The sequence below is a fragment of the Bubalus bubalis genome, chromosome 11 (assembly GCF_019923935.1).
Source record: "Bubalus bubalis isolate 160015118507 breed Murrah chromosome 11, NDDB_SH_1, whole genome shotgun sequence".
Taxonomy (NCBI): domain Eukaryota; kingdom Metazoa; phylum Chordata; class Mammalia; order Artiodactyla; family Bovidae; genus Bubalus; species Bubalus bubalis.
Genome location: NC_059167.1, coordinates 58,514,786 through 58,531,107, shown reverse-complemented (window position 1 = coordinate 58,531,107; position 16,322 = coordinate 58,514,786). Strand labels below are relative to the sequence as shown.

The window sequence follows — 16,322 nt, the reverse complement described above, 5'->3', positions numbered from 1 at the left end:
CTATAATAAATTTCATAAATTAAGATAAATTTGATAACTTGCTTTCTTCAAGTGGCAGTTCGTCTTAGCTGATTTAATGATTCCCCCTGAAGAAAGAATGGAAGGGGGAGAAATAGGGAGAAGGAAAAACAATCCTCATCTCTCTGGTCTGCCTGCCTGTCAGACACAGTGCTGGGTTGGGGATGTAGATGGCTGGAGAAGCCTGGCCTGACTGCACTCTTTCTTTTGGGATCTCCCAGTTATGGTGAACCCACACATTTGGCAGCTGGTAATTTCTCTGATGTATTTTTCCTCCTTGTGTTCTTTCCTAGTGTATCTGAAACCCACCCAGCATTCCAATGGCCAGCAACAACACCGCCAGCATAGCACAAGCCAGGAAACTGGTAGAACAGCTGAAGATGGAAGCCAACATCGATAGGATAAAGGTGAGCATGGCGTCACACACAGGCTCAGCTGGCCTTGTCAGGAGTATGACTTGTAGCCAGGTGTCATTTGACTACTCTTCTATGGAGAGTGATGAAACCAAAGATGGTGGGAGAGAAACTTAATAGTTAGGCAAAAGTTCATTTTCTAATGTGCCTTTGCCCTCTCTGGAATTTTCCAGAAGAAAATGATAGTATAAATTAAAGCTAGTTCGCTGAGTAAACTTCAAAGCAGAACATAGGCTCATGGCTGAATTCTAGCCAAAGGATTTGGAGAAGCCACAAAACATAGCAATCGACCAGTTCACTTCCCTGACCTTGTAAAGAAGTCCTTCTCACTTGGGTTTAATTTTTTCTATCCTGATGTATGTTCTAATTTTTAGTGTCTATCTTCAGGTCTAGCCCTTCTATACACCATTTTTATTTTTACTTTTTTTCTCTTTTATACTCTTGGATTTTTTCCTTCAGAACACAAAAACCACACATGGTCTCCCTGAGAAGTCAAATAGCATAAAGGTTTCATGGAAGATAGTAATCTACTTATTTCTTTCTCTCACTCCCCAGATCTAACCTGATAGCTTTGCCTTAAGTTGGACCTAACATATTGAGCCAGGACTTTAAATAGAAACCTTTTGTTGGCAGATTTTCAATGTAAATTAACCCACATAGATAGCTACCACAGGCAGTAAATTTTTGCCAACCATCAAAGCTTCACTTCCTCAGAAGACCTGAGCATTTTATGACATGGAACTCAGCAGTGTATTTCATTTTATTAAAATTAGAACAGCTTTCCAAATGCCTTTTTTAAACTGGAAGATTTGTCCATACCTGCCTTAGGAACCTGAACAATCCAGCCCTCCTTTGGAATGTGCTTCTAGAGTAAGGGTCAATAAATTATGGCTCATGAGCCAAATCCAGCCCACTGTCTGTTTTTGTCAATAAAGCTTTATTAGCACACAGCCCCATACACTCACTTACATCTTGTCTGTGGCTCCTTTGCTGCTACAACAGCAGGGTAGAATAGTTGCAACAGATGACACTTGGCTCAGAAAGCCTAAAACTTTTACTCTCTGGCCTTTTAGAGAAAAACTTTGCTGAACCCTGGTCTAGAGGAATGATTCTCAGCCCACCTATACATTCAAATCACCCAGGGAATTCTATAAAAAGAACCATTTCTAAGACCACAGTGTAGACCAGTTAAATTAGGATCTATGATTCAGACAACAGTAATTTTTTATTTACATTATCAGTTAGTTTTAATGTATAGCTAAGGTAGAGAACCATGGTCCCACGGGAAGAGGTTTGCTCCTTTTTACTCCCGTCAGGTCTGTGCTAGAGTCTGAAGGGAGAGCTTATTTTCCTCTGTAGGTAAGCTGAGCAAATAACCATCCCATCTATCCTTAATCTCCTTTATACAATTTGAATCCTGGTAATGAGCCACAAAATGTAAACAGCTTCTTTCTTGCAATTGCTTTAATTTTTCTTTATTTATAATGTGATAAAGGGTCCTTAACATCTATTTTGCACCTTTACCACCTTCCTCTTCTCCATTTTCCCCTTTACCTGTTCTTTTTTATTTCCTTTCTTAAAAAAGTACAGTGTGGCAAGTGGGCATAGTACCTGCTGGGAGGAGTGAGGTCACGCAAAGATTGTGGCACCAGAAAGAGTCATTCAGCTCTTTTTTTTTTTTTTTCCCCTGCTGGGAGATGTTCTGTGTGTGGGCCTCTGGAAAATGCCACTTTGCCTTTTGGGGTGGCCCAGTGAAGATGAAAGTGTTTGCCAAGCCCCAATATGGTTGGCATTTTCTGGTACAACTCAGCATCCCCAGGCCCAAGTCCTGAAGCAGGATGTGATGGTGTAGGTGGTATGAGAAGCTGACAGTGGGAGGAACAGGGCAGAAACAGACCTTTTCAGCCGTAGGTCAGACCATCATCACCTCTCACCTGAATTACTGACTGCATAGTGCACTTAGCTGCAAGGGAGTGATTGCTGACCTCTGCAATCCCTTCTCGACCCCAGTCCATCCCCACCATCACTTACCCTCCATGTGGCTGCCAAAGACCACTGCTGCAAGAAAAGCTCATTAGGTTCCTCTCCTATTGAACATCTTTTCATGACTCCTATCACCTGGAACTTGAAATTCAAATTCTTCAGCAGGGTGTGTGTAAGGTCCTTCTGGCCCCTGCCTCTCTTTTCAGCTTTGGTCCCTTCCCCTCACCCCCATGCCATATTGAACCATTCTTAATTTCTTTGATGGGAATTTCAAATGGCTGGAACATTCAGTCTCCTCCTGTTTGCATTTCTGCTTTCCCAACTCCCATGACTCCTTGAAGACTCAATCATTCAGTTCAGTTCAGTCGCTCAGTCGTGTCTGACACTTTGCAACCCCATGAATCGAAGCACACCAGGCCTCCCTGTCCATCACCATCTCCCAGAGTTCACTCAAACTCATGTCCATCAAGTTGGTGATGCCATCCAGCCATCTCATCCTCTGTCGTCCCCTTTTCCTCCTGCCCCCTATCCCTCCCAGCATCTAAAAATGCTTTCCAAGACCTTCATCATAAGAGTGGACTTTTGCTATTTTTCTATTATTTATTCCTTTATCCAATACATATTTTAGTGAGAGCTTTCTAAATTGCCAGGCCTTGTTAGGTCTTAGAGATATAGAGCTGGATAAAGATGAAGAAATGATTCTTGCTCTCAAGGATCTCCTAGTCTAATAAAGGGTTACCAAAAAAAATGAACAAGACCTATTACTGATACAAGTAAGACATCCAAAAAGCATAATTACCAAGTGTCATCAAAATGAAGCCAATACCTCACCCTGATCACCTTGGTATACTACTTGTGAAGAGACCAAATAAATCAGTATCTCTTTGAGACATAAAGCATTGGCCTAATAAACTGAACAATGAGTGATTGCCTTCCTAGCTGATTGTAACTTTCAAATCTCTCAATTCCTCTTGACATGATTGGACCTAAAATTGTTGGAAATAACAGCGGCAGCCTATATTTCAGCATTTGTTCTGCACATCAGAGCCAGGCAGGCATGCTATGGTGAAGTGTCAGGTTATTTTTAGTTTAGCTCTTGGAATAAAACTGCCACTGGTTTAGGACTAGTTTACCTGCCTTTCAGAGTCCCTTTCAGAGTTTTGAGTGTTCAGGTTTCTCCACCTACTTTCCATGCATGATCCTGTCAGCAAGAAGGCGCTTCTCTTTGAAGATCCCAGGTTTGTGATTTTTCGAATCACAGCAGCGGCCTCTTCGAGCTATAAAGGCTGCAGTGGCTTGATGTCCCTCTGGCAGAGCCTAGTGTAGCTGAGGCAATAGGGAGCAAGGAAAAGGGGCCCAGCTGACACTGGGGGTGTCCAGGGTCCCTTCCACAAGGGTGGTCTTATCCCTCCTGTGGCCTCCAGAACATCCTTGGCTGCCTAGAGTAGCCTTACCATGAGAAGGTCTGAAGAGCATATTCCTTTTTAAGGCTCCATGTTTCCTATCCCTTTGTATCGCAGATCCTGGGAGATTTGAGCTAATGAACCCATTATCTGTTCATAAGCCTCAGGCATATATAAATTATACTCCCAGCCTCTCTGTGTTTCTTCGTTAGCATTTCATTCAAGGACAGAAAGGAAAGAGAAGCCAAAGAAAGCTGGGATGGGCTCTGGGGAAAGGGGCAGAGAGAGGTTTTGGAGACTATGACACTCAGATGTATGAAACAACAAGATATGCTGCTGTTGAGCAAAGGCCGGTGAAAGAAAGCTTGTCCTGAGAGTGCAAGTCAAGAGAGCATGTGTGAAAGCAAAGGACAGTAAGACTTCAGTGAATCTATTTATTCGTCACTATATTAGGACTCTGGGTTTCTAATTATAGAAACCTAACCCAAGCTGTCTTAAGCAGAAAGAAGGGATTGATGATAAAAAATACAAGGCGTCTCAGAATCTGAGAGCAGAAATGTAGCTGAGTGAGCATCGGGAGTCAGAATTGAGAGGCCAGCAGGAGCTGTGGGTGCTCTGGGATGTCTCTGCTTCTCTCAGCCTCTTTCCTTTCCTGGGAGGAATAGATTTCTCAGCTGCCTGTTGCATGTGGTGGACACAAAATGGCTGCCCACAACTCCCAGGATCACACATCACACTTTCAGCTCCATGAAGAAAGTCTCACTGCCTAGAGTGGTACATTTGCTCTACCAAGGATGAGCCATCTGCAGCTTCAACCAACTAATGCTCGAATTACAGCACATTGCACAAACAGGGCTCCCAGGAACCCACCCACCCATAAGCATGGGAAGGGTAGTTAAGGAGGGGTGAGAATCATAAGCTGAAAGGGAGCCCTTTAATGCATGGCATTGTTGGCATCATGAATAATATACATGTAAGTGCAAAATAAAGCCAAGGCCAGGAGCATGGGTGAAATGATTGCCTCTTAACTAATTGGATGCTCCTTATATTGGCCTCACATATAAATGCCAAAGTTATTTCTCATTTCTCCCAAATGGTTCCAATAGACCTTTCCAACTGGCATTCTTCACTGTCTAAAGAATATGCTGTGCAGATTACCGTCTCTCTGGTTATTCTGAATCCCTCAGTGAGAACACCCTTCCCCTTATTCTTTTCCTATTTGTTGTTGTTCAATTGCTCAGTCATGCCCGACTCTTTGCAACCCCATGGACTGCAGCATGCCAGGCTTCCCTGTCCTTCACCATCTCCTGGAGCTTGCTCAAACTTATGTCTGTTGAGTCATTGATGCCATCCAACCATCTTGTCCTCTGTCATCCCCTTCTCCTCCTGCCTTCAATCTTTCCCAGCATCAGGGTCTTTTCTATTCTTTTCCTATTTATTGTAGACTAAATGTTTGTGTCCCTCCCCATATTCATACATGAAAATCCTAACACCCAATGTGGCAGAATTTGGAGATGGGGCCTTTGGGAAGTGATTAGGGGTCATGCAGGCAGAGCCCTCAGGAATGGAATTAGTGCCCATATAGAGGCTCAGCAAACTCCCTTGCCCTTTCCACCTTGTGAGGTTACAACAAGAAGATAGGCATCTATGAACTAGGAATCGAGACCCAACAGACACTGAATCGCCGGCACCTTGATCTTAGACTTTCCAGTCTCCAGAACTGTTGTTTACAATCCACCTGGTTTTGGCATTTTATTAGAGCAGCCCAAATGGACTAGGACAATATCTGAATCTTACTCCTCTATTACAGGTCAGCTTAAATTCCCACTTGTTCATGAATCTTTTCCATTCTGAATCTACTTATTAGTCAGTTTACTAAATAATTTTACCTTCATCAGATAAATTACACAGTCCTCAACGTCAAAGACCTTATTGTCTACTTCTTGGTGATGAGATAGGCAGGCAATGAGAAAACACTTTTTTTTAGTGGATAGCTTTAAGTTCATGTACTAAATGTGTCATATAGCGAGACATTAGGAACCGTATTTTGGATGACATTTCCAATTACATTTATGGTTTGGGAAATTCCAAGCATGATGTCACTGGACAAATAAAACTCATCATATAGGAGAAAGTTCAGTAAAATGCCAAAAAGTAGGGCAGAATTGATCATTTTAAAATAGGTAAATTGTTTTATGTCAAGTATATGAATATTAGTAGCCAGCATTTATAGTATACCTTCTTTTTGAAAACAGCTCAACATGAAAAGAACAGACTGATTTTCATAACTGACAAAGTTGTGTAATTATTGAACCAAATGTAAACGTTTCTAGTAAGTAAATCATCTTTCTGACAATTAACTCATAATACATTGGAACTGAACTTCAGGGAAAGTTTTACTGAGACACAAGTCAGTTAGACATTCTGCTTCTTTCTGGAGAGGGGACAGACATCCTAGGTTTGAGACTTTTCAAATACTTCTCCAGCATTTGAATCAAAAGTTTTAACATCTCTTCCTTTAAATTCTTGCATTCAGTTTATTAGGAAGAGTAAGTTTCAACCTTACATATAGGCCAAACTGAGACTATTTTCAGGGTTAACAAAATAGGTATAGTATGTCTGGAACTTATAGAGGAAAAGGCTGTATTCAAAGATATCCAGTCTTAATTTATTTGATTTGCTGAAAGTGGAACAAAAATTTTAAATTGAATCCAGGCATACATTAATAATTGAGCATAAAACTTCATTTTTATGAGGGTTGGTACAATTTTCAAAATTCAGTAGATGTTTGTTAAGCACCAAGTATATTCTTTCTTTTTTTTTAAATAAAGATAGAAGTTTAATTCCTCATGTTCCTTTTCCTCCTTTAATATGTCTTATGGCATTTTTACAAACACCCTAAAAAAATCATCAACCCCCTGAAGCTCATTTATAAAGGAGCTATGACAGATTTATTTGAAATTTGCTTATAAGATAATAAATTCAAAACTTTTTTTCCAAAATTTTTTTCTTTAAAACATCCTATTTCTCAATTAAAGACAATTTCAAAATTTACATTTTAGAAAGAATTCTGATTTAAAGGGCTGATTTTTCTAATTCCTATTTTATAGGTTTTTTCCTCCTTTTCATCCCCAATTTTTTGCATCATTCTTCATTTGTTAATACGGTGTATCACATTGATTGATTTGTATATATACACTTTGCACCCCTGGTGTAAACCTCACTTGATTGTAGTGTATGATCCTTTTAATGTATTATTGTATTCTATTTGCTAGTTTTCCATCAAGGATTTTTGCATTTATGTTCTTAAGTGATACTGGACTGTAATTTCCCTTTTTGTGTAATATTATGTCAGGTTTTGACATCAGAATGATGGTGGTCTCATAGAATGAGTTTGAGGATATTCCTCCCTCTGCAATTTTTGGAAGAGTTTGAGAAGGATAAGTGTTAACTTGTATCTAAATGCTTGATAGAATTCACCTGTGAAGCCATCCGGCCCTGGGCTTTTGTTTGTTGGAAGATTTTTTATTATAGTTCCAATTTCAGTGCTTGTGAATGGTCTGTTCATATTTTCTATTGCTTCCTGGTTCAGGCTTGGAAGGTTGTACTTTTCTAAACATTTGTCCATTTCTTTGAGGTTGTCCATTTCATTGGCATATAGTTGCTTGTAGTAGTCTCTTATGATCCTTTGTATTTTTGTGGTGTCAATGGTAATAAGCACCAAGTATATTCTTAGCCTTGTGCGTTGTACGTGGGAGCTAGAGAAGCAGTACCGCTGCTGCTGCTGCTAAGTTGCTTCAGTCGTGTCCAACTCTGTGCAACCCCATGGACGGCAGCCCACCGCTAAACCTTGATAATTCAAAATCCCTAGAAAATGAATTTTTCTGAATAACCTAGTTTTCAGGCCAGAGGAAGCACTTCCTTCTTCAAAATATAACTACTCTGGATAATTTTGAATGTCTTTTTTTTTTTAATTAAATTGAGTAAATACCATGTACTTTTCCTGATGACTGTTTTGAAAATTAATTCTTTTATTTCCTTTTTTAAAAGAAAATCCTATTGATGTGTATCATCAGTTTAATATCCCCTTGGACAAACAGGGAGGGCAAGATTATTTAGAATATTTACACTTTATTGTACAAATTCAAAATGCTAGGTAATTATTCATACAATTTTACTTTCTCTAATATCACAAACAAAGTTTGATCCCGGGTGCTTTCCACAGTCATAACGGAGAGATCCTTTAGACTCACCTCTGACTACCAGCAGTGATGTGGGCACCTTGGTGGTACGGGACATCATGGTGGTCTGCTGCTTTCCATTTCTGGCATTCCTAATGTTGCTCAGCATACCGACTGTTGTGTTCTCAGTATAATTCCAAAACACAGGGAAGAATACAGACACTTCTGCATTTACTAAGGATCAAACTAGATGTTTAAATTTTCCCTTAGTTGAATTACATATTGATAGTTCAATGAATGATAAAGCCTTTACTGTAGCCAACAGCTTTTGACCTGAGTAAAAACATCTCTCTAAACAAGTGCAGGTCAGTCTCTCTAGTGTGAAAATTTTATGATCTCTTCCCAGAGGTGTTACAGTTTCTTTTGCCTTCAGCTGTCTTGCCAGGCTTGTAACAGGCAATATTCAATGTTCAGGATAACTTCTCGTTCTAAGGCTCCATCACAGTGTGATCTTTGAAGTCCTTTTAGGAGTCAGTTTGAAACTGTAAATCCTGGATGGCTCCAATAGTGCAGGCAATACAACTGAAGGAGTGATTGAACGATTGATACCCTTAACACATAGGCAGTTGTCCATGGGCACAGGCAGTGATGACCCGTCAGTGGGTTGCAAGCACTTTGCAGCGTTAATTTTAAGGTGTGTTTCAGGATTCAGGATGTAATGAAGATGGAATTTACTCAAGCCTTACTTACAGTTTAAATTCTACGGTCTGGTTTTTATTCTTACTGGCAACTTCTACTACTCAGAGCTGTAAAGGTGTCTGCCAGAGTAGATTCCTGTTTTTCAGAGCCCAAGATTATAATCTGGTGGTTTTTATTGGGACTGCCTAGAGCCCTCCTTCCCTTTCTCACTGATTCTCAGGCCCAGTCCAGTTGGGTGAAGTGCCTGGGTAGCTGGGTTTCAGCAGCTATCAATCCAGGGAGATGCTTGCTCGTATCAAAAGGAAATTCCTTCATTGCACAATAGATCTCATCTCCCTTATCAGGGACATGCTCCAGCAGTTTGCTGCTCATTCTGAATCGCCAGTTTTGATTCTTTATTTCATCATTTCCATCATCATTCAAATATAGTGTTATTTGTACATCTTATATAAAATTTAAATTTCTTCTCCTGAACCCCTCATTTCGTCCTCTAGCAACTGCCTCATTTGTTTGCTCTGCTTTGAAGCTTAACTTCTTGAGAAAGTTGTTCATACTCAGTATTTATAATTTCTCTTTTCTTTAGAAAAAGTATTTTTACTCTGGAAATAACCTCAAAGGTACAGAAGAGTTTCAAGTACGATGCAAAGAATTTTGTTTTCCCCTGAACCATTTGAGAAGAGTTGCCAACAGGTGCCTGTTACCTCTGGATACTTTAACATGTCCTATAAGTAAAAACATGCTTTTACATATTCATAATATAATCATTATGTACAATTAACATTTATACATTTATATATCACCACCTTCTACTCCTCAGACCCCATTGAAGTATTTCAGATAATCCCAATAATGTCCCTTTTAGCAAAAGAACCCAGTTCCGAATCATGGGTGGTATTTACCTGTCCTGTCAGGCACAGATGTCCCTGACTCTTAGGACATTGACAGTTATAAAGATTATACAGATGTATAGAGTGTCACTCAATTTTGGTTTGCCTGGTGTTTCTTTATGATTTAATTAAAGTAACAGAAATTTGACATTAATATCAGGGAACTGGTGGGATATCCATCTCACTGCTTCCTTCTGTCAGTGATACATGATTTCAAATTGTCACTGGTGGTATGAACTTTAATTACTTGATTAAGGTGGTGTCTTCCAAGTCTCTGCATATAAAGATATTTTTTTCTTTGTAGTTTACCCTGCTGTACTTTTTATTTTCTTATAAAACAGACTATCATCTAACATCCTCCATAGCTATTTATTATGTTTTATTTTCTGTTCTCTCCATCCTTCTACTCAAGCACTACATAAGCAATTTGATTATGCTGTACATTGGTGTAGTGTGATTCATGGTTCTTTGCTTGGGTACTGAGTTACTTGAAACTGTGGATTTATAGTTTTTATAAAATTTGGACATTTTCAGTGATTATGCCTTCAATTATTTTTTCTTTCCTTTCTTCCACACACTATAGTTCTCCTCTCCTTCACAGACTCCAGTTGTATGATTATTAGGCTCCTGATGTTGTGTCCTAGCTCAGTGGTCTCTGTTTGTTTTCAGTCTGTTTCCTCACTGTGCTTCACTTTGGAGAGTTCCTGTTATTGTCTTCAAGTTCATTATTAATCTTTTCTTCTGCAATGTCTAATTGGTGCTAATTCCATCCAGTGTGCTTTTTATTGCTAAAAAAATGATTTGGGCCTTTTTAATATCTTCCACCTAGACAGCATATTCAAAAGCAGAGACATTACTTTGCCAACAAAGGTCAGTCTAGTCAAGGCTATGGTTTCTCCAGTGGTTGTGTATGGATGTGAGAGTTGGACTATGAAGAAGGCTGAGCACCGAAGAATTGATGCTTTTGAACTGTGGTGTTGGAGTAGACTCCTGAGAGTCCCTTGGACTGCAAGGAGATCCAACCAGTCCATCCTAAAGGAGATCAGCCCTGGGATTTCTTTGGAGGGACTGATGTTGAAGCTGAAACTCCAGTACTTTGGCCACCTCATGCAAAGAGTTGACTCATTGGAAAAGACTCTGATGCTGGGAGGGATTGGGGGCAGGAGGAGAAGGGGACAACGAAGGATGAGATGGCTGGATGGCATCACTGACTCGATGGACATGAGTTTTAAGTGAACTCCGGGAGTTGGTGATGGACAGGGAGGCCTGGCGTGCTGCAATTCATGGGGTTGCAAAGAATCAGACACGACTAAGTGACTGAACTGAACTGAACTGATGTCTCTTTTAATCATATTTTGCTTTCCTCTATTTCCTTGGTCATGTAGACAATATTTACAATAGCTATTTTAACAGCATCCTTATCTATTTATTTTATCATTTATGTCAATTCTGCATCTTTTTCTCCTCATTTTTGGATTAATTAATTTGTATTAATTTTTTCCTCATTATGGAATATGTTTTTCTCCTACTTATTTGTATGCCTGGATTTTTTTATTATATTCCACAATTTGTGAATTATTTTGTGTGTGTGTGTGTGGCATACTGGAAGCTTTTTTAGTCTTTAAATATTTGGAGGTTTTGTTCTGTGGTCCAGTTAAATAACTCAGAAACATTTTGATCTGTTCTTTTAAACTTTGATAGGTGACTAACCGCCTCAGCCGTTAGTCAGGGCCTACTTGGCACCACTACTGAAGATACCCTTCCTAAAACTCATCAATCCCCTACGTGTATGAGATCTTTCTACTCTGTCCAGTAGAGACACAAACTACTCCAGCCCCGTGTGATCACCAGGGACTACTTCACTTGATCCTTTCTGAAATTCATTTCATAGTTTCAAGCAGTTTTCTCCCACATATGTGCTGATCAGTATTCAGCCAAAGACTTGAAAGGAATCCTCTGGAGGCCTCCAGAGTGCGTGCTTGCTCTTTCTCCCTCTCTCTCCAGCGTGTGTGTGTGTGTGTGTGTGTGTGTGTAGGTTTTTCTTCTCTGTCACTCCCTCATCAACTCAAGGAGGTTTCTGAAATCTGTTTGGGTAGCCCCTCCCTGTGCTGTGGCCTAGAAATATTTTCAAGCAGTAAGCTGGGACATGGGGCTTGTCTTGCCTCCCTTCTCTCAGGGATAACTGTCCTCTGCTGCCTACTGTCTAATGTTTTAAAAAACATTTGTTCATTTTTTTTTTCCAGTTTTTAAGTTAAAGCAGGAGGGTTTAATTAGTCCCTGTTCCTCCATCATAGTCAAAATTGGAAGTCTAGAATACTACATTAGTTCTACAAGGATGGGAATCTTTATTTTGCTCCCTAATTATTTCAACCTTCCAGAACTGTGACTAGCATATTAGGTACTCAGTAAATATTATTTGAATGGAGTATTTGTTGATTAAGATTATATTTGAGAACTTTTTCAGCAGTTATTTGAGTCTTTCCTGTGTGCTGGCACTGATGACATAGTGGTGAATAAAATAGATGTGATTCCTACCTTCAGAAAGCCAAATGCCTGAAGGGAAATGTCAAACTTCAAATAAACAAGCGAGAGTTGTAATTATAAATTGTGATAAGTGTTTTTCCATGAAGGAAAAGAGTGGGGAGACAGAATAGGTGAGGAAAGTGATGACCTCATCATTACTGGATGAGATAATCAGTCAAGACTCTGCAAAGAGGCAATATTTCAACTGACTTCTGAAGAGAGAGGAGGAGCCAGCCTGGTGAGGAGATGGGGAGAAGAGTGTTCCAGGGACTTGTATGTGTGAAGCTTCGAGGCAGAAAAGAACTTGGGGCTTTCACAGAATTAGAGGAGACTGGTATGGAAGGGGAAAATGCTACCACGTGAAATTGGAGAGATGGCAAAAGTAGGCAGGACCCACAGGCTGTTTTTGGGATGTCTTGGCTTTCTACAAAGTACAAGAGAAGCTCTTGAAAGTTTTAAATAGGGAGTGATATGAGCCAATTTATATTTAAAACTATTTTTCTAGCTGCAGTATGGAGAATACTACTCCTGGCACAGTTGTAAAAGAGAAGTTATATACAGCTGAGATTCTTAAAATTTTTTGTGCCCCTAAACTTGTTTGGCTGGCTGCTGAAGCATATGGTCTCCTTCTCAGAATGTTTTTAAATTACAAAGGCAATGAATTATATTAAAATATAGTTCGTCAGAATATTTTTAGGAAAACTTTTGTGATACAGTTAAACATATATACTTCTTTATTAACTGATTAGGTAGGATATAAGAGTGGGTATGTACTTACAAAATGAAAGAACATAAAATGTTGATATATCTATACTAACTAATATGATGGAAAATGTCTGATTTTTATTGATGACTAAATCACAGAAACTGTTAATGCTACTTGTATTGTCTACATCTATAATGGAAAGATACGTTAGATTTCCATTTGAGATTGGTGAAAATAACAATGTCATTTTTTTTTTATCTTTGAACTTCACAGACCACACCCTGAATTCAGTTCTTCAAGCCCGCCTTAGTCCATTTGAGCTACTATAAAAGAATGCCATACACTAGGTGGCTTATGACGGAGAAGGTGATAACACCCCACTCCAGTACTGTTGCCTGGAAAATCCCATGGACGGAGGAGCCTGGTAGGCTGCAGTCCATGGGGTCGTTAAGAGTTGGACACGACTGAGCGACTTCACTTTCACTTTTCACTTTCATGCATTGGAGAAGGAAATGGCAACCCACTCTAGTGTTCTTGCCTGGAGAATCCCAGGGACGGTGGAGCCTGGTGGGCTGCCATCTATGGGGTCGCACAGAGTCGGACACAACTGAAGTGACTTAGCAGCAGCAGCAGGTGGCTTATGAACAACAGAAATTTATTCCTCATAGTTCTGGAGGCTAGAAGTCCAAGATCAAGGTACCATAGATGTGACATCTCGTAAGAGCCTGTTTCCTGGTTCATAGAAGACCATCTTCTCTCTATGACATCACATGGGTAAAGGGGCAAGGGAGTTCTCTGGGGTCTCTTTTTATAAGAGAGGGCTAATTCCATTCATGAGGGCTCTACTCTCATGACCTAAAAATGAAAATGAAAGTCATTCAGTCATGTCAGACTCTTTGCAACCCCGTGGACTGTAGCCTGCCAGGCTCTTCTGTCCATGGAATTCTCCAGGCCACAGTATTGAAATGGGTAGCCTATCCCTTCTCCAGGGAATCTTCTCAACCCAGGAATTTAAAGTGAACTGGGGTCTCCTGCATTGCAGGTGGATTCTTTACCAGCTGAGCTACCAGGGAAGCCCCTCATGACCTAATCACCCGCCAAAGGCCCCAACTCCAAACACTATCACATTGGAGATTAGATTTCAACATAAATTAGGAGTGTGGGGAGGAGATACAAACATTCAGTCTATAAAAGATCCCTTGGAAATTTTTAGTTAAGAGATTATTTCAGTAACTGTAAAAAAGAAGATGGAGGCTTGGACTAAGGCATTTTCAGAAGAGGTGACAAAAAGGGGACAAATCTGAGATGTTTTTATGGGAGCATCCCTATACAGTGTGCATGGACTCAATGGCTTTGGTAGGAGAGCTGGATTTGGCACAAACACAAGTCACATCTTTCCTCAGGGTGTTCTGGCAGCTGTCACCTTGGAAGGAGGGTAGGGTTGGAGGTAAAGAGGATAAGGGCGAGGGGGAAGCCAGGGCTTCCCACCTGCTCAATGGCTGTTACTGCCCTAATGGGGGTGCAGGCAGGTTCCAAGTTGCTGGAGCAGAAGCTCTAAGGGTCAGGTCCAAGCGGGCTCTATTCCCTTGAAGTGTGAACTGTCCCCTATCCCAGCACCAGCACCCTTGGGAGCAGTGCTGGAGCAAGAGGGGCCCATTTGGGCTCTCAACATTTGTCAGGGTACAAGCTGCTGTGGTCCAGCCTTAGAGTTCAAGGCTGCTTCTGATGCACTGCCTGTGAGAGGGCCAGTAATGGCTGCCCCTGCCCTGCTCACACAGCGCTTCTGGTCAGAACCACCTCTGCGTCTTAGAGCAGAGTTCTCTCTGTCATGCAGCCCTCCCTCCAGTGTAGAGCTATGACATGAATTAAGCAGGGCTGGAACATTCACTCAGCTCAAGCTGGGGTGCTCTGGGGCAGTCATAGGAAACCAACCAGCCACCAATGCAATTTCAATCAGCCCTCTCCACTCTGCTTCAGGACAAAGTGAGTGCGTACATGCATTCCTCCCAAGTAGACAGAGTCTGGGCTTCCCACAGCCCTCATGTTAGTCCTCCCAGTCATCCAATCAGTCAAGGGAGCTTGTCTTCACTGGGCCAGACCTCAGGACTCATGCCTGTAATATGTAGCTTGAACCATTTATTCCCCAGGGAGGATCTCTACCCCTGTAATCTCCCTTTTCTCCTGAGTCCCCTGCCTGAGCTGCAGGTCCTGACCTGATTGCTTCTCTTCCCTTCCTACCCAATTCTGTGTAGATCTTTCTTTCAGCCTTGGTTGTATAGGAGACTTTGCCAGTTTCCAGTTAGTTTTCAGTGCCACATGTAGATGTATTTTTGATGTGTTTGTGATGGGAGATAAGTTCCAGGTCCACGTACTCTGCATCTTGATCATCTCTAAAATTTAAGATATTTTAGTAGGAACAATCAACAGAACAGAAAAGAGAGAGGTTATCTAAAGTTATTGGGGAAATCTTCATGGAAGAACTAGGCCTAGGAATGTGAAATGTGAAAGAATCTCTATGAGAAATGTTAGCAGGGATGGTTAGAAAGCCAGAAGATTTGCCAGGCAGGCTATTGCTGTAACTCATTGAAAGGTAAGGATAAAGGATAATACTAAGAATTAGAAAGAAAGAGCATTCCTAAAAATGAAGTCAAGAACACTAAGACTCATGACTGTGGTACTCACGAGCTGTGAGAACTAGGGCAAACACCTGATGAAACCTCAGCTTCACATATTAAAAGTGAGGATAATAATAATAGCTTGTGACCTATAGTGTTGTTTTAAGGATTAAATAAAATACTGTGTGTAAAGTAACATGTATCAAGGGCAGATAAATATTAGCCATTATTCTAATTACTGCTAGGATTCTGACATTGTATTGGACCGTCACCCACAGGAGATTGCAATCTAATTGAGGAAACATGATAAAACACATAATATATTTTCAGAAGGAAATTGTTCAGAATCAAGTGTTCAAATACAAGATCTGAGCAACTCTAAGCTATTAACACATTATTAACCAGAGACATATTAATTTCATCTCTTGTTATCCAAATGTTATAGACCAGAGATGTTTCAGTCTTCCCTTACATAACAAATCACCAGCCACAGGCATGAGCGTCTGCAAAAATTCCTCTGTCAATAATACGTTAAATTTTGCCCAGTATAGTGCTTTCTGTACCATTAAAAGACTGAAAATTCCTGCTGCACATTTGTGTGTGAGCATTGCACACGAGTAGGGACACTGCTGTAGCTCTTGTTAACAAGGAAGTTTTAGACATTACTATTGTCTAGTCTCTGCTGCTTGCATAAGAATGACTATGACTCAAACAATTAAAAAACCAAAACAATAAAAGTAATTGAGATTCTAAAAGTCTGTTCTTGGCTTTTATTTAGAGGAGCTAAGACAAGAACAGGCTGTTTCCTTTCATTCTGTCATAATAGCATTTCAAAAAGATGCACAAAGAATTTCAATTGACCTTTGGAGCTAGCCCTGCATTTGAGTAGTTTGT

At 40.4% G+C, this 16,322-nt stretch overlaps 1 protein-coding gene across 4 annotated transcripts in view; it reads left to right on the top strand.

The window, feature by feature from the left end:
• GNG2 (G protein subunit gamma 2) overlaps positions 1-16,322 on the top strand; it is a 129,151-nt gene that overhangs the window by 106,145 nt on the left and 6,684 nt on the right. For all 4 annotated transcript variants that reach the window (XM_006046340.4, XM_006046341.4, XM_006046342.4 and 1 more), the window contains one exon: positions 312-425. In XM_006046340.4, coding sequence (XP_006046402.1) covers positions 339-425 — 87 coding nt within the window. In that variant the 5' untranslated portion in view covers positions 312-338. The remainder of the gene's footprint in view (positions 1-311; positions 426-16,322) is intronic.